We start from the raw sequence: 26,368 nt of genomic DNA, 5'->3' as shown, positions 1-26,368 counted from the left end.
AAGTGTCAAGAGGAAGTAAAGAACCTGGATAATCCGACAACTGGATCATCAGCCCCTGCCTTGCTGATAGATGACTGTTCCACCTCAAGGTCTCAGAGGGGATCCTCTCTCCTGGGACCCTCCCATTAAACTTCCTCCCAAGTCTCTTACCTGGGACCCGGGGAGCTGGCCTTTCAAAGTCCACTGAAACTGCCAAAGGCCATTGTCAAAGAGGCGATCGTGGTGCCTAACAAGAGAAGCTATGTTGTCTGTGGGCCGCCCAGTGGGGCGCCCCTTCAGAACCTGGCACCTGCACAGCCAGGGCAAAGATCTTGATGCCAAAACAGAGTAGACTAAATATAGATTAGTACTCGAGACAGATGTTACTCCCCTCCGCTATCGTCTCCTCCAGATTTGAATTTCTGCTCACTTGGCTTTTACACTCTCCCTTCCTGATGGTGTCTTTGGGGAGCATGCATGGGTACTTTTCACCTGAAACAAGCCTCTAAGCTGAAAAGAACAGTCACCACCAAATCAATTCCTCATCCATTAACAGGTTGTCTCTCTGTTCCTGAGACACAGGCATAACCTGGTTAGACCTGTTTTGTTTGAACACTAACGTGTGAGTTGGCCAAATGCAAATGAGCCAATGTTTGTAATCCCTCATTTTATTTTTTTTAAAGGGCCTGGCAGCCAATCAGAAGAGGGGGAAGTGACTTAGGGAATTCCCGGTTGGTGGCTTATTGCTTAACATCCTACAAAATGATTTAAAATTATTGTCATATGCATTTATCTTCATTCTGATGAGGGCTCAGGCACGATAACACCCCTGGTTCCCCGTTCCCGTAGGAGCTGGCGTGAGGGCTGCCTGCTGCCTCCCCTCCATTAGTCCCAGCTATTGGATTTCCCACCCAGAATCTTTAGTAAATGAGGTAAGTCCTTATTTTTAAAACTTCTTTTGAACCTGGAGTTCAACCACTTGAGTGGAAAGAGAAGTCTAACTTGAATCAGACGGATGAAACTGAAGCAGACTCCCGGAGGCAGCAGCAGGAAGTAAGCTAGCCTCACCTGAGCTTACCTCACTGGGTCTTAATAGAATTGTATCTGGGGTGGGGGGGGCAGTTAGGCTACTTTGGCTGTTACCTGTGAATTCCCTTCATTGGTCTGGATTTCCAGACACTGTGAATTTAGAAGCCCCTGGTTTCCCTCTGTCTGTGTCTCAAAGCCATTTCCCTGAGTTGAATTCTGAACCAAAAAGGCAGCTGGCTCAGGGAAGAACTGGTTGGCTCAATAGCTGTTGGGCCTCATGTTCTCACTTTCTGCAGATATCTTCTGCTGGTCATTTTTCTGACTTAGTTGTAGGGAAGAGCAGAGTCATTTTTAGTACATTCTGGTGTCAGAAAATGGCTGTAAATAAGCAAGGGCATTCACATTCATACTGGAGAAAGTGGCCAGGCAACCCAGGTAGGCAAGGGCATTGGGGAGAGCTGCACACCTAAAAATGACTTTGTCCAGAAAAAAATTGTTTTGGCCAAGGGTTTCGCCGGATTTCAAGGTGACAAACTAAGCCTTTGTTTGTTCTATAATGGGCTACTGTGACCACACGGGCAGACGTGAGTCAGCAGCACCAAATGCCTTCTGTGTCAGGGACGCTCTTGATTGTGTTTGGACACCATGGAGAAATATTGGCCCCAGGGTGGATGGAGCTGGCAACAGTGGAGAATTAACCTTGTTGGTAAATAACAACATTGAGTTGGGAAAGTGACATTTTTGCCATCTCTCTTTACCAAGATTTAGTATGCTCCCAGTAGTGTGGGAACATGTGCCTTTTTAAGATGAAGAGCAAGAGTCTGTGAGTTTTAGTGCATGGGTGTCTCTGCTGGGTTTTTTTTGTTTTTTTGTTTTTTTTTTTTTTTTTTTTACCTTGGCAGTAGTTAGAAAGTGAATGTTTGGGTTCTGAGAACTTCCTGATGGAAGGTCTAATTCAGGAGCTGGTTCTGAAGGCATGGGTGTGAGGATGTGTGCGGATAGAGCCTTGCACTGTATAAAAGGGTAGTTGGGGATCATGAGTGGCTGTGAGCTAATTCAACTGAGGTGAAGGGAAGAGTCAACTTCTAGTAGGAGAGATGAAGTCATGTTATTAGGATGAGCTGCATGGATAAGCAATACTATCAGAAAAGGCTCTTAAGAAATTTTAAGAGTGGCATTAATAGCTGCATTTGGAGTTTTCAGAAGGCCCCCCTTGTCCTCTTTTTGAGACTTGGAATTTTGAGATTCTAAAATAACTCATTAATTCCATATTTTAATCTGAAGTCTTATGGGGTCACGCCACTTCCCCACCAATCGCTAAGGGCTTATGTGGATAGATATTAAAAACAGTGATGAAATGTGAAATGAGGGTTATTTGGAAGTTTGTAATCACATTTGAAAAAATGAATATTATGGAGACAATTCTTTTCCATGTTTCCAAAGTATTTTTCAAGGCATTTTAAAAGGAAGTAACTTTGAGGGAACAACTGTGCCGTAAGTTCTCTGGGTCGCTGTTCAAGATGGCGGCACCAGTCAGGGCCTTTGTGGGGTGGTTGCGGGCAGGGTGCTGCCTTTGATCCAGGCGCCGTATGTACCAAAGGTCTCAAATTCAGTGATATCTTTTCTTTTGTGCTCATAAGTATCTTTTTGTTAAAGTCACACAACCCTTTTCTAACATTTTTATTTATTTGTTAAAATACATTGTGAACTTCCCCAAGTGGAAATGCCTTGGGCCTTTCTGGACCTTGTGAAGCCTTGCACCCTCACACTTATGATTGTATGTTAATGCTCCCAGTAATTTACCAAATATACCCAGATCCCCTTTCTCTACCTTTCTGACTCCTTGAGAGGTTGAGACAAAATGAAAATTGAGAGGTTAAAATATTTACTCAACTGCGTTCAATTAGCTAATTGGAAACTGGAAGGAATTCATATCAGGTCTCAGGTCAGAAAGTGAGTGCTGTGGGCCAAAGTTCACTGCTACGAAGTGAAACTTCGCTTTTGTGAATCTCGTCACATTGTATTTCCTCCTCACACCCCTCACCCTTGCCTCCAAATCAGGGGATTTTAGCCCAGGGTTGTGTTCTTTAGACCATCTTACTTTTCGGAAAGCCCAGTGTTAAGAACCCTGTTCAATGTTAAAGCATCAAGCACAGGCAGAGATTTATATAAATCATTAAAAAGTTATTCAGTCTGCCACCCACCTCAAATGGAGTCATTTCTAAGCCGTTTCAAAGAGATGTGATCTGCAAAGACCTCTGGGTGGGGTGGGCACCCAGATTTCTGCGGCAGAACCTGCTAACGCACTTGAGAGGCCGTGCCATAGTTTTAAGGAACCAAATAAAAAGTTAGACCTGATTTTTGGTGACACTGTCTTGCTGCGGTTCAGCCCATTTCTCTTACAAAAATGGGTTTCTGATAGAATTAAAGTGACAATCGTTTCTGTTGTGGGTGGGGCCCTGGGCGGGAGCCTTGGTGTTCAGGGACCGCACGTTCTCACCCTGGCTTTTTTACTGGGCGACTGACAGAGTGCGGTGACTTTCAGCTTGGGGAGGCTGAATCTGCGTGGGCGGGGGGGGGTGGCATCTGAAGACAGAGGCAGGAAGGCAGCCGTGTCTTGCCAGGATTCTCTTAAATCTGTTGAATAACTGCAGAGATGGGAACGATAAACTCTAATGTTTTCTTACTTTGTTTTAATAATAAGATCTTAAATAATATGATTTGTCCCAAGGAGCAGGCAACTATGCTCTCATTAGAAATATGTGACTATTACCTATATTTAAATTGGACAGAGTTTTAAAGGGCCAGACTACTCAGCTGTGCAGCGAGCAAACAGTGCAGTGGGGAGAATGGCACTGATGTCAGAAAGCTGAGATGCCCTGGAGTAGAAATTTCCATGGGTCCCTCAGAGTTATTTGATAAAAAATGTATTGGACTTCAGAAGGGGTAAGAAAAGATACTTCTTCAGGAATTTTTCCGGAAGAATTTCAGATTCACCTTTTGTGTGATGGGAGCATGAGGCGGATGAGGTAGCGTGCAGGGCAGTGCCTGGGACCGACGGCCAGGGGAGCTGGTTTGTGAGCCCTGGGCAAAGCTGTGTTCACACTCCGAACACCACGCTCCACCTTTCTGGGCCTCAGTTTCCTTGGCTGGACAAAGGAGTTTGAATCTGATTGCCTTTAAGATCCATTTCCACCCTCAGATTCTGATGACTGGGGAGAATCAGCTGTGCCTAAAGGCCAGCAGGTTTACCTGGAGTCTGTGAAAGCTGAGGATGGGGTGGGAGGTGCCCTGCTAAGGATGCGACAGAAAGGAAAATCAGTAGGAGCCTTTAAATGGCTTCCTTGAGGTCTTCAGAGTTTTGGCTAAGGGATATAGCTGGTGGAGGTACTCAGAGCAGATACCTGGATCCTTTACTGGGAGTGTTAGAGTCTGCTCCCATGACAACATCCTCTCTTTATCAGCTTGCCCCCTGTGTCCGAAGTTGGTGGGACTGTAGAAGTGGGTAAAGCTGACTGCTTTGTGACTCCAGGGAGCAGTCAGTGTACGAGAGTAGGCACTCTAATGACGTCTTCTCTAAAACACCCAAGCTGTCTGCTGAAAAGTGAACATTTAGACACCCATGGAGTTGGCTCAGTTTGTGTGATGCTGATCAGCTTGCTTGACTGACTGTCCATGAATTGTCGGGCAGATTGCATGGACAGGGACTCACTTCTCCTAGAGGAAGACCCTAGGGGTAACAGAAGGGAAGCCCAATTGGCTGAGCCAATCACTGGGTAGCCAACCTGGAGTCTGGTGTTCCCAGAGGGCCTCAGCCTGTGTCTGCGGCAAGCAGACCTTGCAACAGGGTCAAGCAGGATAGCCCATTTAAACGGGCTCCTACAATTTTAATTGGCTTGGTTAAAAGAGGCACCCTGTAAAAATACTCTTTTAAAAACTGATTTCACTAGCACCTAACCACATTCTGTCTTCAGTTTGTTTTACAGGGCTGACCCTCTTGTTCTGGTTCATTAAATCCACATTATCTTTTTCTCCCCACTCTTGTTCCACACCCTGACCCTCAGAGCCCACTTTCCTTCTTTTCTCAGAAGCATCTTAATTATTATTAAAGGTACCTGCCTATTTATTTAAATTATGGCCAGCATAGGTGCATTCAAAACTGCTTTCTGGTGAAAACAAGCCCAAAATAGAAAGGAGCCCCAGTGCCTAGTATAATAGGTTGATGATTAGACTAACAGACCACCCCATTCACCCCCCTATTTTAACACAACTATGTGTTTTTACTTCTGTACAATCTTGTCTAGATGCACATTTTCTGTGATATTATTGTTACTGTCTTGAACTTAAAATTTCATATTCTGCCACTTCCCCCTCGCTCTATTACATAAAATAAACAATCTTGGGGATTGGCCCTCATTCGCCCAATTATGGACTTGAGAAATTTCCATCACCCTGCCAGCTCTTTCTCAGCCTGATGTGACCTTCACCCAAAAGTCTGAACAGTCTTTCTTGGAATATGAAAAAGGTCTTCTAAAACGAATATATTGAATGTCAACTGTAACTGAAAAATAAAAAAGTCAAAATAGAAAAGAAAAAAAAAAAAAAAAAAAAAAAAAAGGTCTTCTATTTTTTGTGTATGACAATGGATCTTGGAGAACACGGCTGTCTTGCAGAGATTATTTTGGGACCCCTCTTAGGACCCTTTTCAATAATTCCTTCAGTGGGGCTAGTGCTGTATCTGGTGGTTCAGGTGAGCGGGGTCGGAAAGGTGAGCTAATTTCAGCTTTGTCTTCATGGTGACTACTGACAAGACTTACTTGGTCTTTGCAGCGATCTTTAAATTTGGCCCAAATTCAGGCTCTTCTCGACTATGTTCACTTATAAAATTAGAGAGCACCTTGTAACTCCACTAGTCAGAAGGCAATGGCTGGAGGAACACAGAGGAAGCGCAGACTTTGCTTGTGTATTAAAGGGGCAGGAGGCTATGAGCTTTGGTTGTTTAGAAACTGGTGAAACATGGTACAAAGAACACTAAGTTTAGAATCAGAATATCTGGGTTCAAATTTGACTCTGCCCATGGGTAGCTGAGTGACTATGAGTGAGTTATGGAAGCCCTAGAATCTATGTTTCCTTGCCTGGAAAACGGGGTTAATAACATCTATACAAGACTCTTGTTGGGATTAAATTAGACATAGAATCAGAAAGCACTTAGACAAATGCTGGTGAGTAAATAATTAGTAATATATGGAGTGGAAATGGAGGATAAATCCTCAACTTGGGTGTTTTCAGTGAGTCTCTGTTGGGTCCAGGTGGATGAATAATGCTGGGATTTTGTTTTTCGAAATGATTAACGTTGCTTCTGCACTGTGACCTTGGTAAAGAAATGCTACAGGTTTTCACTGGGGAGGGTGGGTGGCAGGGAGATGAGATGAATCAGGGAAACGGGAGACCTCCACACTAAGCCTTGTCTTGAGCCAGCTGCAGACCACAACCCATGGAGGTTCTGGGACAGACCTGGCTGGGGGAGGGGCACACAGCGCGTTCCTATCCCTGTGCCTTAAAGCCTGGCATGTAGGAACCTCCAAAAGAAACTGATCCCCCTCCAGGCCGTTCAGGTGATGAGCTTTCTGTATATTGCCCACTCCTAAAGTTGTTGAGAGTGTTCCAGATATCTACTGACCACTGCAGCTAAGGCACTACCCTGGGTGTTCCAGAGGCTTGAAAAAAATTTCTGCTTACTTATTATACCAAGACACCATGGGGTCTGCCTCCTGTAATTTGTTTAACTGAGACTTCTGGCCACAGGGAAGTGGCTTCTAGAAGCTATTTGAGTTGAACAAGCAGTCTTCGGTAACTGTGTCACCAAGAGAAGTTGCAGACAGATTCTTGTCACATTACACTTGGTGCAAATTGTCTCAAAGTATCGATACCCATAACTATATTTCATGGAGGGTATTAGACCTGTACTAGGTAATCTTATTTTATGTGCAAATAAAGAAGAACATATATTATTATATCACACATTTATTTAAACAGTATTTTGATCATTGTATTTCAATAGAAACTTCCTTTCTAATCTTATATATTTTATTTGGTCATATAAAAGCATTTTGAGGAGGGGTCCATAGGTCTCATCAGACTTCAGAATGGGCGCGTGGTATAGATAAAAGGCGAAGAACTCCTAATTTAGAGCATTCGCTTGCATAAGGCTAATGAAAAAACTTCTGAACGGCATCAGCTAATGGATGGCCTCTTTCAGAATAGGAGTCTATGTTTTTCCTTCCCCTCGTTTCTGCCGATGGGTAGCTTTACAGTTGTGGTGGGTCGTTTGCATAATGAAAATAATGGCAATAGTAAGAATAATACTGGTAATAATAGCTAACATTTGTTGAGTGCCTGCTGTAAGCCAGGTGACTTTACAGGTGTGTTCAATGTCAAATTTTTAAAAATTTTCCCCAACTACTTCAGATGGTTGTTCAAGGGGGAAAGGCAGAAAAGATTCCCCTCCCATCCCATGTGGAGACAGAGCAGGTGAAGTTCCAAAGTGGGGACTGACCCCTGGGCAGGACCAGTGTCCCGGGTCTGCCACCTGTGTGGTCACTGTGCTCGGTTTCATGCTGTTGTTGCTGCTTTGAAATTCTTAATACATTTTGAACACGGGCCCTACATTTTCCTTTCGCACTGAGCCCTGCCGATTATGCAGCCGGGCCTGCCTCCGGACGTGGTAAAATTGTTCGAACGTGTGTGAACTCCCCATACCCGGATGCGCCTGTGAAAAGCCAGCCCCTGCCCATTCTTATCGTGCTGGTCTAGCTGACTTTGACTTCTGGTGGGAAGCTGAGGCTAGTCTAGCAGGGACGCTGTTGTTTGTCAGTTGGTGAATTTTCTAATTTTGTTGGAGTCCCAGAGATTTCCTCTGAGTCAACGGGAGGAATGGAAACTAGTCAGCTGGAAGGAATTTGATTCCTTGGAAAACCTTTTTGGTAAGGAATTGCTTGCTTGCAGTTGGGCTTTTTCCAGTTTTTAAAATAATTTAAAAATTGTTTCAGTTGCAGTTGACGTACAGTATTTTATCAGTTTCAGGTGTACAATGTAGTGCTTGCCCATTTATATACCTTACAAAGCGATCCCCCAGTAAGTCTGGCACCCACCTGACAGCGTACACAGTTACTACAATATTACTGACTGTATTCCCTTTGCATTTTTTGTTCTCCAGGGGGCTAACTGCATAGACCAGTGAGCTAGGAGAAACAGAGCAAAGTGTGTTCTGGAAGGGAAAGCAGGACTCATTGTGCCGAGTCTAGCGTTCTTGTAGGAAGGCACTAAAAAGAAACTCAAGCTTTCTTGCCTGCTGTCATTTATTGATTATTGGTACAAAAAGAAAACCCCAATTCTTCTAAATAGGGGATCCTCTAATTTGGGGGAAATTTAGATATTATTTGCCTCCTAAGATGCAAAGATGACAATGGAATAGGCCTTACCAGGTTCTGTCTGTGGTTTATGGCTGTTTTTTACAAACTGTTCGAAGGTTTGAAACAGGGTCACAGACTTGGTGGAGGGGGCGAGAACTCCCTTGCATTTATCTGTTGGAGTGACGGAATCCAGGCTCCCAGAATGGCACATCCACGGTCTTCCTCTCACCACCGTGATGTCCACATGTGGCCGTTTCTCACCGTGACCTGTGATGGTTCAGACATCAGGTGCTTTTCCGAAGAAGCCATAGTTTCCTCTTAAATTTTCAGTAATCAAAACTGCTCTTTTTTTCATGGCTAATAAGTCTGAGGTGGCTTCAGGCAGCCAAGCCCAACCCCTGAATCAATCTGGAGCTTTCAACAGAAAGCCAGATTGAAGTTTTGATGGATGGGTTTGAGTGGCCATGAACTAGTTCTTTTGTAGCATCCACACTGGTATATGCTAAAGGCAACTTTCATACTAGGGCACAAGGGAAAAAAATCACATTTAGGAAAAAATTATGGGAGCTATACTTAAAGGAATCTCAACTTCCAAAATAAAAGTATGCAATCTTAAGAGACACCCTCCTCCTCTTTAGAAATACAAGGATCCATTTTCAAAGCTACAAATAATTATGTTGCATTTCCCCCAATATATTTATTACCATAAATCCAATCCATTTACTAGCTCTGTGTCTTTGGGTAAGTTGCTTAGCCTCTCTGTGCCTCCTCATCCATTAAATGAGAGTAATACTGGTACCAATGTCCAGGGTTATTGCAAGGACTAAATGAGATAATTCACATCAAGCCTAGCTCAATTCCTAGCACTTTGTGAATGCTCAATAAATATGAACCATCCTCATTGTTGTAGTTTGAGTTGTTGTTTTGTAATTATACTGGCTGTGAATTTCCAAAGTGGTAGCTGTTGACCTTTCCTTAGCTGGAGCACCTTAGTCTTTTCTTGGGAAGAAATTTGAATCTTAAAATGGTCAAATTTATTGTCCCATTCCATCCCAACCCCTCCCTGGCTCCAATCCCCACTCTTACCTCCCTCCGCCCTTTCTGCATTCCTGTGCAGTTGGTCTTATTTATTTTTCAGTCAACTGAGGGTGTTGTTAAACCTTTTATTTTCCTGGCTGCCCGATTTGGTTCCGAGGCACTCCACTCCCTGCCCTGCTCATGACAAGAATGCTTGGGAGTGCTCAGCCAGCCACATCCCTCCCCTGTCGGAACACCCTGTTCTTAATGCTCTTTGAGAAGTGACATTTCTGAGGCCTTTCCCCACTGCCGTGGCCCCCCATTAAGCCAGTGGTCTAATGAAGGCCAATGGCTCAGAGACAACGGGGGGGAAGGTGGTGAACCAGTGGAGCATTGTGCGTTGCCCACATCCTATACTTTCTTCTCAAAGCATAAAAAAGAGATATTGAGAGGCTGCTTCTGCTCTGTGAGTGCTGGAGGCTGGGTGATGATGCCATTGCTTAATTAGTGCTGTCATGATCTATCTCCATTTGAGTGATTCGTTTAGCTCTTTGTGGCCCTTTTTGGCTTGCGCTCATCACATGATATTGACAAAGCGATGAGAAATGAGAGTGTGATGATGCCTGGCTTAATGCAGAAATCACACCTTGAGCACGGGTCCTTTCCCCCCTGGGACTTGGGACCTCCAGCCACTTGGCGGCACCTGAGTGAGCCTACACAGCTTGCCTTTGAGGTATGTGTGGGTAGCCTCATTTGCCCAGTGGGAAAGCGATGGTCTGGGGCCCAGTGTTTCCCAGTTGTGCCGTTTGCCCAGGGCTGCCTGTGGGAAGCCTGTGGGAAGCCTGTGAGAGAGGCCAGACTGAGATTTAGGCACTCCAGGTCTCCGTTTTAGGAGGTAACCCACAGACCACACCTGCTCCCTGAACCGTGTTGACTTTCAGAAGTCACCAGTTTGGAAGAGTGTGGTTGGGTTTTGATCATATCCGGGCAGCCCCTTGTCTGCCCTTGCTAATCAGATTCATGATCTGAACCTGGGCTGGCTGGAGGCTGGCTGTGTCATTCTGCAGATCTTGGGCGCCCTCGCAGAGCCAGACGATGGAAAAGTACAGTGTCCTCAGGCTTCTAGGCCCTACCAGCTCTGGCGCTGGCCTACTGATTCCCTCTCACTTTTGAGAGAGTGGGAGGGTAGTGTGCAAACTGAAAATGCAGGGGTTTTGTGTGTGCGTTGGCTTTTTGGGTCTTATTTATTTATTTATTTATTTATTTATTTATTTTCTTGGTTTTTACAGGAAAAACAGATTGGCATGAATGCTGCATCAAACCAGCTCAGGCTGTTTGGGCAGATGCCTTTCTTTGCTTTTTTCTGTTTATTTTCCAACAAATCAATGCTTAACTGGTTGTTATCGGAGCAGAGCAACAGGTGCAAAAAAATAACTCTGCTGCCAACTCAAATGAAAAGGTAGGGCTTATACCCTCTGGGAGGTATTCAGAAGATAACAGAAGCCCCTGCCAGCAACTGAATTAACAGCTCTGTTTACGGTGGGTTTTATGTTAACAACCTGCTCCTGACCCTCCTACACATAAACACGCCATTGTCTCGGGGAGAGACATTCAGCCATCCAGACAACCAACGGCTTTATTCTGCCCCAAGTGGAGATTGGTTTTGGCTGAGGCTGCTTCGTGAAACTCAGGGGCATTACCCTGCCTGCCAACTCGATGTCTTAGTAAGGGTTTCCTGCGAAGGCAAGGGCGTGGGCTTGCCGGAGAGAAGAGGATCGGTCCTGCCTTTAAAAGTAGTTGAAGTTCTTTTCAAGGTTGGTCATTTCCAAGTGCCAGGGCAGGTTGCCTGTCTCTCTCTGCTCTTGCTCCATTCCATCCCCAACAGGAGGTGGGGATTGAGCTCAGATGACTTTGGAGAGAGCTGCCATTGTTTTGGAAGTGGTGTCCTTTTAGAATGAATAATCTACCAGGGCAGGGCAGCCTCTGTGTTTTGTCCCTAGTGCCCAGTATAGTATTCAGTGACTAGCAGGCATTATACACATTATATACATACATATATATTTATGTATATGTATACATATATACATATATGTATATGCATATATATGGATAAATACTTATAGTAGCATGGCAAGAATTTCTTGATGATCATTTCTCTCCACTGTAGGCTAAAATACCAATTTTTCTGGGTATGAGGCCTAAAATCCAGGGTGGCTAACTAATCTTTTGAAGGGCTAAGGTAGGGATGCGATCAGGTAAGGGTGAGTCCGACAGCCACAAGATTGTCTTCATAGGAACAATTGTTGTAAAACTCCTCTGCAAATGCAGTGTTCTGAGGCCGAGTTTGTTTGTTCAGGCTTCAGAGACTCAGACTTGTAAGTTGCTGAGCATTGTTGAATTTTCCAGTTTGGTGATACTGAGCATTAGGAATTGTTTTATTTCAAGTTGGCAAATAACATGGTGATAGAATCTCCATGGACAGATTGGAGCTTGAGTTCTCCAGACTCAATGTGTCGTCTCTGACTTTTCAAGGATTTCCTGGCATTTGTGGACGTCTCCTTCAAGAGTGTTACCTCCTACAGGTATTTATCTTATCGTGGGAAATGAGGGAAGGCAGGTAGGTGAATCTATGACCAGAAGTTCGTAACTGTGAGAGTGCTTAAGGATTGGTTAAAGGAGGTTCTTAAAAATGTAGATCCTGTCCTGGCTGGTATGGCTCAGTGGATTGAGTGATAGCCTGTGAGCCAAAGAGCCGCTGGTTCGATTCCCAGGCAGGGCACATGCCCAGGTTGCAGGCCACATCCCCAGGGGGGAGCATGAGAGGCAACCACACATTGATGTTTCTCTTCCTCTCTTTCTCCTTCCCTTACTCTCTCTCAAAAAAATAAATAAATAAAATCTTTAAAAAAATGTAAATCTTGGTTTAGAGATCTTGGGTGGGAGCCCAGGAAACTTCACGTTTAACCCCTCCTCAGGTGAGGGTGATACAAGTGGTTGTAATAAGAAGTGAAACCTGTTTTTTGTTTGTTTGATTGTTTGTGTTTTAGAATAAAGAAAGGGGTTAGTGAGGAGACAGGGCAGTGCTGAAGTTCAGGGTGGTAGTAAATTTGATGAATTCTTTACTGCATTTGCCAAACAGAGGTTCAGAATGGCTTTGCTGGGTGCATGGTTCCTACCTCAGCGGCTGAAGGACAGGGACAGGAGGCCCTTCCTGGTGTCCCTGTAGGGGAACAAGATGACACCAAGGCCAAGTGGGAGCAAGAATAGAATCTCTCAGGCCTTCTCTTATAGGTTGGTATAAACATATGTCTCTGAAACCTGATTCCTATAAAAAGTCTTCTTTATTTTTCAATCTATCCTGAGTGCAAAAGAGATTTCTCAAGGATCCATGGTGTCCACAGAGCTGTAGGGGCCAGTGGGTGGTCTGTGGGGGGCCAGGTGCCCAGAAAATATATGAAAAACCAGGTGTGGACAAGTGTTTTTGGTAAATGGGGGAAGCCCTAACTTCTATTGAGATCTCAGAAGGCTCTGTGACCTTTTAAGATTCAAAGTTTGCCCTATTCTCCTTAGTTTATCGATTGATAAAGGCTCTGGAGGTCATGTAGGTAATCTCGTCTTTCAATCAACGTTGGTGGCTGTCCGCTGTCAGTATCTTCGTCTTGTCTGAGTCTGGCACCACGAATGATAAAGATCAGCATAGCATGTATATTTCCAAATGGCTTCCAGTCAGTACAGTGTATCTATAATGGATCAACACTTGGCCTCCTGATGCTGCCTCATTGCTCATGAAGACGCTTGAGAGCCCAGGAATAATACCTCAGATGTTGCCCCTGGAGCATGAAATGTCTGCTTCAAAACACATTACCGGCTTGTGAAACTACCTGTGATGTAACACCGAGAGGATCAAATACATTCCCCAAGCCTGATTCACATTTCGATTCATTTGAAAACCATGAATTTTGTCTGCCTCCCATTCAGTGAGACTTCACATGTACGTGAATTTGCGTTTCTCCTCCTTGGGAGTGCAGTTCTTCTGAAATGACAGTCATACTGAAACAGGAAGTCCGTACGTGGTTGCAACATCCTTAAGGCAATGCTTTGAATTCACCTGCTGCTAACTTTGATTAAGGACTGAAAATGGTCTAGACGTGGCTGTCATCTCCAAAGCAATGACTCGAAATGCCTAATCGCTCTTCTGGCTTGAGGAGTAAAAATAGCCACGTGCCAGCCCGTCCCATGGTAGGGGACGGTGTGTTTGGGGATGGTGTGTTTGAATGAATAAAGGAGCTGGGAAGACGCAGACCATGGCTTTGACTTCCAGCCCCCTGGGGCTGGAGACAGAGAGCACAGGCACCAGCCAGCCCTGCTTGACACCTGCTCTGTGGCCCTCAGAGCTCCCCGGCAGCAGGAGGGAGCTGTGCTTTTTGGCCTGAGGCCTACTTCGAATAAAGCACAAATAATTATGGATCAGTTTGTTTCCAAAACATAAAATAAAATGACTTGATTGAGTCATAGGGGGAGTATTGATAGTATATGTGTACAGGGTGGGGCAAAAGTAGGTTTAGAGTTGTGAGTACGTGAAACAGAGTTTATTCTTGTATTATCATTTATTATTATATTATTTTCCATACGACCAACTGTAGACCTACTTTTGCCCCATCCTCTTTGCGTGTATCTTACGTATGTGTGTGTACATATGTCTATATGTGAGTGCCTATGGATATATGTATAGATCTATTTTAATGGCTAAAAGACTATCATGAATCAAACTGGCCCGGCTTTGGAACCACTAAGCATATTGTAGAAGAGGCAAACGAAGGCAGCTTTCTACTCTTTCATCCTGGAGGGAGCTCTTGGATACATCGGAAAGAACGATGGCTTCAGATTGCTCTGGCAAAAAGGAAAGAGGGTCTCAGTCAGGGTCCTTGCATGATTGAATGTGCCTGAGTTTTATAATCTTGGAGAAGCTTGATAAAGGTGAGAGGCCCCAGATGGCACAGGGAGAATGCTGTGAATATGTATGGAATGGGGTGGGGGTGCGGATGAGTTGAGGGCAACATTCTTCTACGGCAAATACCTTCTGCTCAGCAGAAAGTGGCTAAGTTCCCGGGGTTTATTGCTGGATGGTCTGAAGTTTGAATTCTCTTCTAGCTCCAATTCCTGCTAAGCTGTGTGACCTTGGATAAGTCACCTAACCTCTCTGAGCCTCAGATTGGTCATCTGTGAAATGACATAATATTGGCCTTAGAGAGTTATTATCTCTTCTCAGTCGGGACTCACAATACAAATGATACAAATGCATTTAAAACTATTAGCACAGAGCTGGCACATTTTAAGTGTTCAATAAGTCCTAGCCACTACAGTATATTTATTATTACTGTTATTTTTATGGCATTCATTCCTAGGTCTCAGTAACCCCACCATAGAGCAAAAGACATTTCTTCCAGCTGGGCTGTATTTGTCTCTGTTGGGAGGAGAGGCCAGCCGAGCGGTCCTTGGCTTTGATAGAGTCTGTGACTGGGCATAGCCTCTGGGGTTCTGGGGTACATGGCTCCAGCTCTTTGTCAGTGGTGCATCCTTCCCTTGCTTTTTTGACCCCATTAGCTCAAATCCCAGACCCTATTCTTTGCAGATATTGAGCATTCTTCATGCTAAGGGGCCCCCGTAGGATAAAGAAACCCCATGGCCACTCTCTGGCAGTAGCTCTTCCTTTGCACCTGTAAACCAGCTATGGTGTATGGGAGTGCAGGGCAGGGCGATACCCACAACTTGTGGAAGTGCTCCCTCCCACTGCTCCTGGCCACCTTGGGCACAGTGTGTCTTGTGGGAGGAATGGGAGCAGGAGGGATGGCTTTCTGTCCCTCTAGCAGGGACTATGCCCACAGGGGCACAACATGGGTTCTGTGAGCAATGGCTGAGAAAGGCCATTCATAGCTCAGCCTAATGGTACATCCACACAGCAGCCCAGAGCAGGGCAGGGAGGCAGGAATTCCGGCTCCAGGCTCGACTGTGCCAGTCAGCGGGAACTAGGGAGTATTGTGTAGATGGAAGAGGTTAGAGGCCTTGCTTGAAATGAACTTGGCCCTCAATTTCCTCCTTGGGGATCCAATAAAATAGTAATAACACAATAAATAACAAAGCAGCTAACATTTATAAGTACTTACTATGTGTCAAATACTTTTCTATGCATTTTACAGATGCCTTCTCATTTTATCTTTCAACAACGCTTTTCATGTCATCCCCATTTTATAAATGAGGGAACTGAGGCCCAGAGAAGTTGGATTACTTGTCCAAACATTCCCCTTTAGTAAATGGGCAAAGCCAGGCAGGAATTGACGCATGGCTGTCTGATGCCAGAGTCTGGAGTTACCAACCATTATACTATCCTGCCTCTGAAGAGTCCACCCTGGCTCCAAGAATGTCCCCAAATCCAATCAGCCCAGTTTTAAAGAGAGATTTGGGGGCAGTCCCTAAAGGAAGTCTCATGGCCAGTCCCTATAACAATAGCTGACATTTCTTGGCATTTGCCACGTACGAGAGATAACATGCTGCAGGTTTTACAGACATTTTCCTCGAGTTCTCACATCAACTCCATTTTTTTCCGCACTTTTTGTTGTTTGGGAAACTGAGGCTTTAGAGAGAGTGGTACTTCCCTAAGGTCAACACAGCCAGCTGGCTGGCAGAATCAAGACTTCACCCCTCGCTCTCTGAGGCATGAACTCTTGCTCTTTCTGCCCTGGAGTAACACAGCAATGCTGAGCTGGGTTTGAAGCTCCTCTCACCTTGACTTTGTCTGTTCAACTTAGATGTCAGAGAGATCTGTTCTCTGTGGCCAGGCTTAACTTCTCCTGAGCCACAGCCGAAATGTGAGGCTCTAAAATGTTAGGGTCAGGCCAAGGGGTCTGTTTTCTCTGACTCCAGGTGTGGTGGAGGCTGAGTGGGGCTGGGAGGGAGTCTAGCTCTGACAGAGGCCTAGAGGAGGAGCGGGCATAGGGGTGGTGGTGGCCTACCTCTCCCACCACGACATGGGCAGGGGCCACTCCAGCACACCACAGTGCTGCCTAAAATAAAATAGGTCCTGGCTGGAAGCCTGGTGTGAGGTTCTCGTCTCTACTGTAGTCTTCTGGGTAGCCTGTGTGGCTCTTCCTCTTCCAATACATTGTAGATGTCTGTCTCTAAAAGGGTCCATCTTAGACACTTTTGCACAGAGGGTGACGTCTTCATCAATGTGAAAGTCTGAATGAATGGGGACCTGGAGCCAATACTGTTCCCTCCCATTTTTCCTACACATGAAGGGGGCATAAGAGAATGTAGATGAAAACCTTCCTGGATAATCCACATTTCAGTTTTTGTGTTTGAAATACAACGTACAGTTTTTGTGTGTTCGGAATTTTTCACAGCCCAAGCAACAATTTGTGCTGTCTTCCTAGAATACCACCTGGGAATAGACAAAGTTGCCCCTGATACCCCATGTATTTCCCTAAACCTCCACTTAAGATGCAATGACTTGGTTTGTACCAGGCACTGTACGGGGGCCTTACTGTCCCTTATGTCATTTAATCCTCCCATGAGCCTAGGTGGTAGTTACTGACATCATGCCTGTTTCCCAGGAGAGAGTAGAGCTGCTCACAAAAGGGTAGGGGGTAGCCCACAGTCATGACACCAGCAAGGTCAAAGTCAGAGCTCTCACTTCCACAGGTTCTACTTTTAACCAGAATTCTAATTTGGCTACAGGGGACATTTGTTGGGGGGGGTGCATTTGCTACTAGAATATAGTGGCTAGAGACCAGGGATGCAGCTAAACACCCTGCAATGCACAGGGTGACCCCTGCCACAGAGAACCATCCCAGCCCAAAACATCAGTCATGTAGAAGCTGAGAAACTCTGCTTTTCACCTAGTGCACATGGCTGAGGACCACCCCCTAGAATTCCCCCTTGAGCTAGAGATAAGGAGCTCTAAGTCCTTTATCGAGTTTGCTTCTGACTTGAAGGGTGAAATCATTCTTACATAGGCTCTGAATTTTCTTCTTCAGCCCTAGAAAAGGTAAAGTGTGTTAGAGAAATACCTTGAGAACTGATGTTTAAAGAAAGGAAAGGAAACTGATCTTTATTGAAGGTGTGTGCGCTGGTGCCAGATTAGACACCTTTAAACCCCTTATACCATTTATCCTTCAAAAGAGTTGTTACACCTAGAAGACATCAACGTTTCCCTGAGCCCCCCTTTTAAAGCAGGGAAGAGGCTGAGGCTCAGAAAGTTAACACACTCAAGGTCACATGGCTCAGAGATGGAGCCGGAATTCTAACCCAGGCTTCAAAGACTCCAAGTCTCTACCTCACATCCTTGGTGCTTTGCTGTTCTTTTTTTCTTTCTTTTTTTTCTCCTTTTGGTAGGAAATAATAGAAGCCATGCTGAAGGTAAAGTGGGAAGTTTAAAGAAGAGCATTAAAAAATCCCCCCACTTTTTATTTAACAATTCTTAATGTATGTATGTATGTATTTATTTATTTATTTATTTTAGAGAGAGGAGAAGGAAGGGAGAAAGGGGGAGAAACATCGATGTGAGAGAGAAACATTGATTGGTTGCTTCTTGTATGCTCCCCAACAAGAACTGAACCCACAACCCAAGCATGTGCCCTGACTAGGAATCGAACCTTTTGCTTTTCAGGACAATGCCCAACCCACTGAGCCACACCAGTCAGGGCAATAAGCCCTCTACTTTTAAATTAAAAGGATTGCTTTATATACCCCATAAAGTAATCACTAGGTACTATAGAAATTCTGTATTGGTAGGAGCCTAGATGACTTGGTTATAATAATGCTTTTCTTTGTTTTTTTACAGTTCTCAAGGCACATTTATTATCCATTATATCATTTTTAAAAAAGATTTTAATATTTATTTTTAGAGAGAGGGGAAGGGAGAAAGAAAGACAGGGAGAGAAACATGGACGTGAGAGAAAAACATCCATCCATTGCCTCTTGTACACGCCCGGACTAGGGACCAATGGAGCCACACCAATCAGGGCTCCATTATCTCATTTCATCTTCCCAACAGTCCTCCGAGGCTGTTGGGGGTGGGGTGGGGCAAATGTCGTCCTTTAACACCCGAGGAACTGGGCCCCAGAGCGGGGCTGGCTTGGTAAGGGGCCTTCAGCCTTGTGTGAGCCCGGGGCCTTCTGTGCCCACGCCGAGACCACTGTGCCTGCGATGCCCTGCTGGGCTAGAGACACCGGCCTTCTTTTCTCGAAAGCCTGAGTGAGCTCAAGTGAACTCTGACTCAGTAAGGGTTAAGCCACATAAACTCTTTTATGAGCAGTAACCATTTACTGTGCCCTGTAAAAAAGGGCCCCTCACTATACTGACTGCTTTCCCTGGGAAAAGGGGTGCCAGCCTCCTGGGGGGACAGTGGTGAACTTGCAGTCCTCAAGGCTCTTCTGTGGGTTGAGTAGCTCCGGGGGTCACCAAAAGGTCATGGCAAGAAATGGAGTCCACCGTAAGGAAAGGGGCTTGTGGGCAGCAGGTCACAAGGGGACAACTGGTCCACGTGGTCCTGTGATAGTTACTGACTTCTTTCTTACCGCCTGCTCAGCTCTCTCCACACACGCCCTCATTCGAGTCTCGTTGTACTTTGAGTGTGGGACCGTTCCCATTTTACGGGTGGGGAAAGCGAACATCAGAAAGTTTTTGGCTAAACAGACTTGGAAGTTGCTCAAGGTCATGCACAGTAATCAGGGGAACTAGGGTCTGAGCCCACATCTCCCCACCTTCAAAGCCAGGGTGCTTAGCCCTCACACCACCCTGCCTTTGGGGGTTTTATTTTGGGCAGTGGTGAACAGAAGCTCTGAGCCAGCCCAGGAGGTGCCTCGGAATTGGCCAGGGCAGGTCTTGCTTCCACTGACATGGCCACTTAGGAAGAGCCCTGCAGGCAAATTCTTGTGAAAGAGTTTCAGGGAAATCTTCCCTGCCCATCCCCCTCCCGCCGGAGGGCCTAGTCCTCCCTGCAGAAGGGCTGGGCTCTGAGCTTCAGCCCTCTCAGTGTTAAACAGTAACCTTTTTACTGCTTGTGGTTGAGCAAATTTTGGCGAGGAACAAGCCCAGCCTTGAGCAAACAGGAGACCGGCCATGCCCCTTCTCTTCCCGAGCCTCCCTGCTGGGGACTGGGAGGTTTTCTTTTGCCTTGAAGTCCCTCATCTGATTTCTAACCTTTAGAGTGATAGAGTGATTGGTCTAAAAAGCTGGATGGGGAGAGGCCCCGTTGTTGTGAAAAAGAGAGAAATATTTGACTTGGGTTGGTTTCTCCTTCTCCGAGGGTGAGAATCAAAGAGGTTTCTGGAAGAGAATGTAAAATCAATTTAGTCACCTTCTTTATAGGTGTTTGTGTGGGGAAACTGAGGCCCATGGTTATTTCTGGCTTGGGTTGGGACTCTCCTCATAGTTACACCTGCTGCGGAGCCATGCCCCTTTTTGTGCCAAGTGCTTAAGGTGTAGAAACTCATTGAATCTCCAATCAGTGCCCGTGGTAGGCACGATCATCCACACGTCGCATACGAGGGAATGAGGGTTCAGAGAGGCTGATGACTGTCGGAGTGAACGCTAACCTTAGCTAGTAAGTGGTAGAGCTTGGAACCAAGGCCAGCCCTTCTGGCATCGAGACTCCTACATGCAGCCCTGCCATGGAGAACTCCGCTCTCCTGTCCTGCCATGCTGTGGTCCCTTCACTGCCACATGGCCATCCTTCCCACCCTGTCTTTCCTTTTCCACCTTCTACTTAGAAGGGCTGGATTCAGGCCCGATTCTTGCCAGACAACTATGAGGATGATGTTAATAATCATTGTAAAGGTCTCTGTCTCGCCTCATTTAACTCTGTCCCCAGTACCTGAAACAGTGCCCAGCCTATTATAGGGTTGATACATTTCTGTTGAATAAATGAATACATGAATGAAGTTTTATTCCTTTTCCACACCCCTGTCCTCCCCTCTCTGACCCTCCACAGAACCAGGGGGTAGTAGCTAAATCAGAGGAGGAAGTTTTGAGGGCTGGGACTACTCTGGGTGGGCTCTCTGATCCTGGGGACATTGGGGACCCTCAAAGACACAAGATGTCCCCCAAACAGGCAGAAAAGTTTCCATGATCTGCTGCTATCAAACTAGCTTTCTCTCCCGACCCCAACATTTCAGGGAGTGCAAGTTACCTCTATAGATCCTAATGCTCATGCGCCTTCTGGAAACAGGCTGCTTTTCTTCTGAGTGATCCGGCATTCATTGAAACTGGGCTGGGTTCTGAAAGGCACAGGGTGCCTGGCTTGGGGGTGAGAACATTATACATAAATAGATGCTGGAGAGTTGAAGCAAGTATTTCTAAAGTAGACATTTTTTACATTGTTTAAAAAAATTCGAGCAAGTCCTTGGAAGAAAGGCTCTTCTCCTGGGTCCTTTACTGGGAAAATGTGCCCTCGGACTGATAAAGTCACCTTTCTGTCACCTTTGAAGCTTGCGGTATTCTGCATGTCTGTAAGAGGGGCGAGAAAGCTAGTCCGAATTTTTACCAGAAAGGAAGGGAGGGGCAGTATCTTGTCAGGGAAACCAATTGATTCCTGATACAATCACGAAGCCAGACACTAGAGGAGCTCTAGGTACAGCACGGCTGAGGCCCTCCGACACAGCGCACCCATGGCAGAGAGCTGTGCGGAGGAAACCGGCTGGGTGCCCTGGTGAGGGGTGGCCCTGGTGTGCTGGGACTTGGGAACATCTGATTTCAGGTTTCTGCACAGGTGCTGGATCTATGCTACTACCAGCTTGGATTTTCACTGATTGCGAGTCCACTTTAAGCAAAATCTCTTTGGCATTTTCACTTTCGGGGGGGAAAAAAAGAGACAAGAATGGGCTGCTGGCCAGACTCGCCCTGTGAGCAGGTATTGCATTTTCCCTCCGCTTCATTCCTGATCAGAGATAATTCATTTAGGAATGGGTGGCTGTAAAAACTTGCCTCATGCATATGAAAATTGAACCTGGAAATTTTTAATTGCCAGGGAGTTTTGCATTTACTGAAAGGGCCGCGGCAACATGCTTTGGAGGCAACGGTTGGAAGGACAAATGCTCTTCCTAAATTCACTCTATGAGCTGTACTCTCCAGTGACGTTTGTCCAAGAGGCACTGACTGAATGGGCTGTTTGATCGCCTTACAGATCATGATTCTGGAAGGAAGTGGTGTAATGAATCTCAACCCCAGCAACAACCTCCTCCACCAGCAGCCAGCCTGGACAGACAGCTACCCCATGTGCAACGGTAAGGGGGCCCGAGGGGTGTCACGCCCCAGGGGGATTTTTTGCTTTGCTTTCATCAGGCTTCGTTTTCCAACTTAATGTCTGAACAATCTGGCAGGAGGTGTGAGGCGCCTCCCTGGGAATGGGGAAGGCTCTTCATGCTGGAGTTCTCTTCAGTCCCTGGTGCTCCAGACGGAAGACCATTTGATAAACTTCATTGTTTCCTCCCAAGATTGAAGGTTCTGGGTGGGCAGCCTGGCAGAGAGGGTTGTAGAAGAGATGCCCAAAGGGGAGGTGACCTGTTGAAGCTTTTCACAGTATTTGGCTCAAGATTTCAAGATAGGATAGGAGAAAAAGGGCCGTGTGCGCATGTGCGTGCGTGTGTTGCACAGAAGCATGGAGACTGAGGAAGAGAGCGTTAGAGCAGCTTATCTTTCTATTTCACATTCCAGTGACCTACCTGTGCAAGGGGGGAGGGGGTGTGTTAGGAGACCATGTGCCCCCTTCTCATGCTTCAATCTAGAACCTGTTGATTAGAAGAGGGAGGGGTTGGTGGTGGGGCTTATAGAGGGTTTGGTGACCAAGCCCATGGCTTATTGTAGAAGCGGAACTGAATCAAGCTGTTGCTGAATCAGGGTCCCACACCCCGCTGTGAAGGCATTCAGTTTAGGCAGACTGCTATGCGTCAAGCTGCAGTGGCTTTAAGGAGCTCTGGGCCTTCTCCCACTGTGCACCTGCTGCTCATGACTCCCCTAAAAAATGGAAACGGCCTGTTGGTGAGCAGAGTCTGAGAAGGAGGCCGATGATAATGGAAGGATTCTGTTCTCCAATAAGCAGCTGGTCCCTGGGCAGCTCCGCCTTTTAACTCGGAACCCCAGCCAAACATGCACAGGTGACCCTCTCTTACTTGGTCACCTGTCCCACCAATCTGCTGCCTTTTCGGGGTGGTGATAGTTTCTGTTGCTGGCCTCAGATTGCCTGTGGGGACCTCAAAGGAGGATTCCAAATAGGGCAGGAAGGTTCTTCTGACTGGAAAGTCTTCGGCATCCCCAGGCACTTGGATCCTCAATGAAGGCAGCATTCTTCCTGTTTGCTTTGGAGAAAGCCAGGGCAATTTATTCAGCAGGGAGAAGAATATGGGTGCCATTTTTACGTCTTTATTTCCAGAAGCACCAAAGAAGGCCCAGCTTCTGGTCATGATTGATGGGGTGGGGGAAATCAGTTGAATGAAAGAGAAGAGCTGAATTCATAGGAGTTTCAGTGTTTCTCCTGAAATCTCAGGCATCTGATGAGTCCACGGCTGATGGAGAGAATTTCCCAGCTGACTTCACGTGAAATTCTCTGGTTCTTTCAAGTTCTAACAGGATGTACTATCGAGAACGATCCTCTAATCCGGATCATGAGACGCTGAGAGAGGAAATAATTCCAGGCTGGTTGTTGGGTTATCGAGAGCTATTACCTCTTGTTTTCACCCCCAGAGCTGCACTCAGTGACTCCGAGCTGTTGTAGCACTCAGTTATTTTAGGAAAAGAGAACAAAGATTCGTGGAACCACAAAAAATATAGCCCATCCTTAAACAGCTCTATTTGTGAGACCCCTCAAAAAAGTGAAAGGAAATGGGAACATCCAGTCTAAGCTCTTTGTGTTTATATATTTGGAAATATTTCTGTGTAATTAAATTTTTGGATTAGATTTTCCCAACCTTGTCTCCGTCCCTCCCTACCACTGGTTTCCCCGCCAGGGCCCAAACTGAGGGTTCAAAGCTGCTTTTGTCTGGTCAAGAGGTACGAGGAGTAAAGTATTATACTCACTGCGAGTGGCAGGTTTCACCCAAGGCAGTCACCTTCGTGCCTAAATCATCTCGGTCTCCTGGTCGAGTACTTCTGAGGTCTGGCAGCGGTGTATGGGTTCTGAAGGAGTGAGCAAAAGTGGGATTGGGTTGGAAACATTCCCCCTACAGCCTCTCCTCTGGAGGCATTGAGGGCTGGACCATGGCATTATGGGAATCCAATCTTTAGGGGTTCTTTAGTGTCTCGCAACTCAAACCGTATCCACAGATGATCATCACCGCCTTATCATCATCATCATCAAGTGGAAGCTTCTTAGGAATGCAGAAACTCAGGTCTCACCCCAGATCTGTGGAATCAGAATCTGCACTTGATCAACAGTCCCTGGTGATTCATAATTCCATCAGAGTTGGAGGAGTACTGATCTGCTATGGACCTGAAGCAAGCTGGGGGCAGTTTCCTTGTGCTATGCGCTCCTCTGTCGGTCCCTCCTTGAGCTTGTGGGAATAGCTGTGTGTCCTGTTCCGTCAGACCTCCCCTGCTTCAGCCTGGTGGGCTGTGCAGTGTATAGCCCTGGCCCCTGCCCCTCCCTCTCCAGAAGAGAGCTATTCCCCTTAGATCTCTGTTTACAAGGGGCCTGACTGTCAGACCTCTCAGGCCTGTTACCTGCCCCCAAAGGCTGGTGCTCTCTCCTCATCTCTCAGGATGGGGGGCTGACTTTGTGATATTCTCAGAAGCGACCATGAAATGGTAACCATACATAGATGGATAGCCCATATTAAGCTTAGCAATTTTTATTGGCTTGACGGAACTTTCTTCTTCACTGGTATTTGAATTAACCATCTCATGAATGCACCTCACAACTCTTCTAGGTTCCCACATTATTTCTTCCTCACCAACGAATTCCACTAAAGAAGCTTAGAGAGAGCCCCTCATATGGCAAAGCCTCTGCGGTAGTTTCTGTAGGAGGCACAACGATGGGTGAGACAGGGCCCATGACCGTGAGCGTATAATTTACAGAGGGGAATGAGACAGCACTTAGATACCCTTAAGGATAAGCTGAACATGACGAAAGCCATTAGGAGTACCCGACATGTCCCCTGCAGATTCAGAGGACAGCAGTCCTTACAGAAAGTTGGGACTCTGTGATGACTTCGTGGAGTGGTCGGGGTTTGAAAGCTGTGTAGGAATCCACAGGGAGTGATTGGTAGAGCAGAAGCTGGGCTGAAAGAACAGCATCGAAAAAAGACAAAAGTCATAGGGCACTTGAAGAACAGCTAGTTAAGAACCTCAGTGCGTGGCTTGGCAGTTTTGTACCTAGTTTCATTGGGTAAAGGGAAGCAACTGAAGGTAACTGAGTAAGGAAATGACCTTGCAGTAGCTCTGATAGCCAGTGTGGGGCAGGGGTAGAGCAGCACGGTTAGCGCATGAGTAACCTGGGCCACTTTGGGGAGAAGCAAAGGCATCAAAGAGAAAAGAACCTTACTCTCAGGCCTCACTTCTGGCTGAAAATGGTCTGAGTTTGGGGTATGTGTGTGTGTATGTGTGTGAAAGAGAGAGAAAAAGATGGAAGGGAAGAAGAGAGGAGAACTGCGTGGGTGTGAACCATAGCTTGTAAGTGGCTGACACTGCAGCAATGTTTCAGCTTTGATAGTACTTTGAGGGAGGCGGGGAATGAGCTCATGTCCTCAGTATTTCAGGTCTCAGGTCCTCATCCACTCCCAGGGGTATTTTGCCCTAAGGAGGGCATCAAGGGGCACAGAGGCTAAAAGATCAGCCCCTACCATAACTGGGAAAAGAACCATATTTCCAAGAGCCTCCTCCTCAGAGCCAGTCTCATGCTCCAACCCCACTGGTGCACAGGGATATGGTTGTATTCCTCATGCTGTCAGGCACCAGCAGTACAACCCCTTGTCTGGGATTATGCCCAGGGACAACCATGGGTCACTCACAGAACCATCTCCTCTTTTGCAGTTTCCAGCGGGTTTTTTGGAGGCCAGTGGCATGAAATCCATCCTCAGTATTGGACCAAATACCAGGTGTGGGAGTGGCTCCAGCACCTCCTGGACACCAACCAGCTGGACGCCAGCTGCATCCCTTTCCAGGAGTTTGACATCAATGGCGAGCACCTGTGCAACATGACTTTGCAAGAGTTCATCCGGGCGGCGGGGACAGCGGGGCAGCTCCTTTACAACAACTTGCAGCATCTCAAGTGGAATGGTGACTATCTTTCTCCCCATCTCATTAGGAGCCAGCTGAGAAGAGCAGGGACTCCGCAGCCGGCCGGGTTCCTAGGCAGGGACACCAAAGGCTGGTCTCACCTCCTGTTTCCAAGCCAGGGAAGTAGAGGGGAGGTGAGAGAATAGGCATGAAGCCTAGGCTACGAGGTGTGTCTCATCCCATACTAACCTAGTGTAATTTAATCCTCTCCTTACGGCTGATTTTCCAGGAGATGTGCAAGCAGGGTATTCACAGAATACTTGCTACTCTCAGAAAACCTTTTCTTTGTTGCCTGGCAAACAGGGTTTGATACTTTCATTCCTAACTACTTGCTTGTTAAGAGCATTATGGCTACTTTTTTTGTTTAAACTTCTAGACCTAGGTTCTTCAGAGGGAACCTAAGGGCGGTAAGAAGATATGCAAAATTAGATCTATGTCTGTGTTTTGGGAGGGAAGAGGAGAAGGCTTACATTATTTCAGCACAGTCTTAAATGTTCCATTAGCTAACAAAAGAAGGGGTTAGAGCTAATGTGTCTAGTGGACACATGTAGGATGTTTCTGGAGTTGCTGCTGCCTCGGGGCCCCAGATGTCTGTCGTTGAGGTCTCACCCAGCACCCAGACAGGCACCATTTAAGCGCTGTGCCTAGGTGACGGTTTATACACA

The 26,368-nt window shown here is 46.3% G+C and overlaps 1 protein-coding gene across 4 annotated transcripts in view; it reads left to right on the top strand.

Annotated features, from left to right (window-relative positions):
- Positions 1-751: 751 nt before the first annotated feature.
- The window catches only part of EHF (ETS homologous factor), a 41,155-nt gene continuing 15,538 nt past the window's right edge, over positions 752-26,368 (top strand). For 2 of the 4 annotated variants that reach the window (XM_024559081.3, XM_024559082.3), the window contains exons 1-2: positions 21,619-21,718; positions 25,458-25,703. In XM_024559081.3, the coding sequence (XP_024414849.2) occupies positions 21,622-21,718; positions 25,458-25,703 (343 nt within the window). In that variant the 5' untranslated portion in view covers positions 21,619-21,621. Of the gene's footprint in view, positions 912-5,278; positions 5,534-5,626; positions 5,777-21,618; positions 21,719-25,457; positions 25,704-26,368 lie in introns of those variants that run through there. The other 2 variants (XM_053925112.2, XM_045194154.3) reach the window with 2 other exon arrangements.

The sequence above is a fragment of the Desmodus rotundus genome, chromosome 5 (assembly GCF_022682495.2).
Source record: "Desmodus rotundus isolate HL8 chromosome 5, HLdesRot8A.1, whole genome shotgun sequence".
In the NCBI taxonomy this organism is placed as follows: Eukaryota; Metazoa; Chordata; class Mammalia; order Chiroptera; family Phyllostomidae; genus Desmodus; species Desmodus rotundus.
Note: the sequence above shows the minus strand (reverse complement) of the source record. Positions and strands in the feature narration are given on the sequence as shown.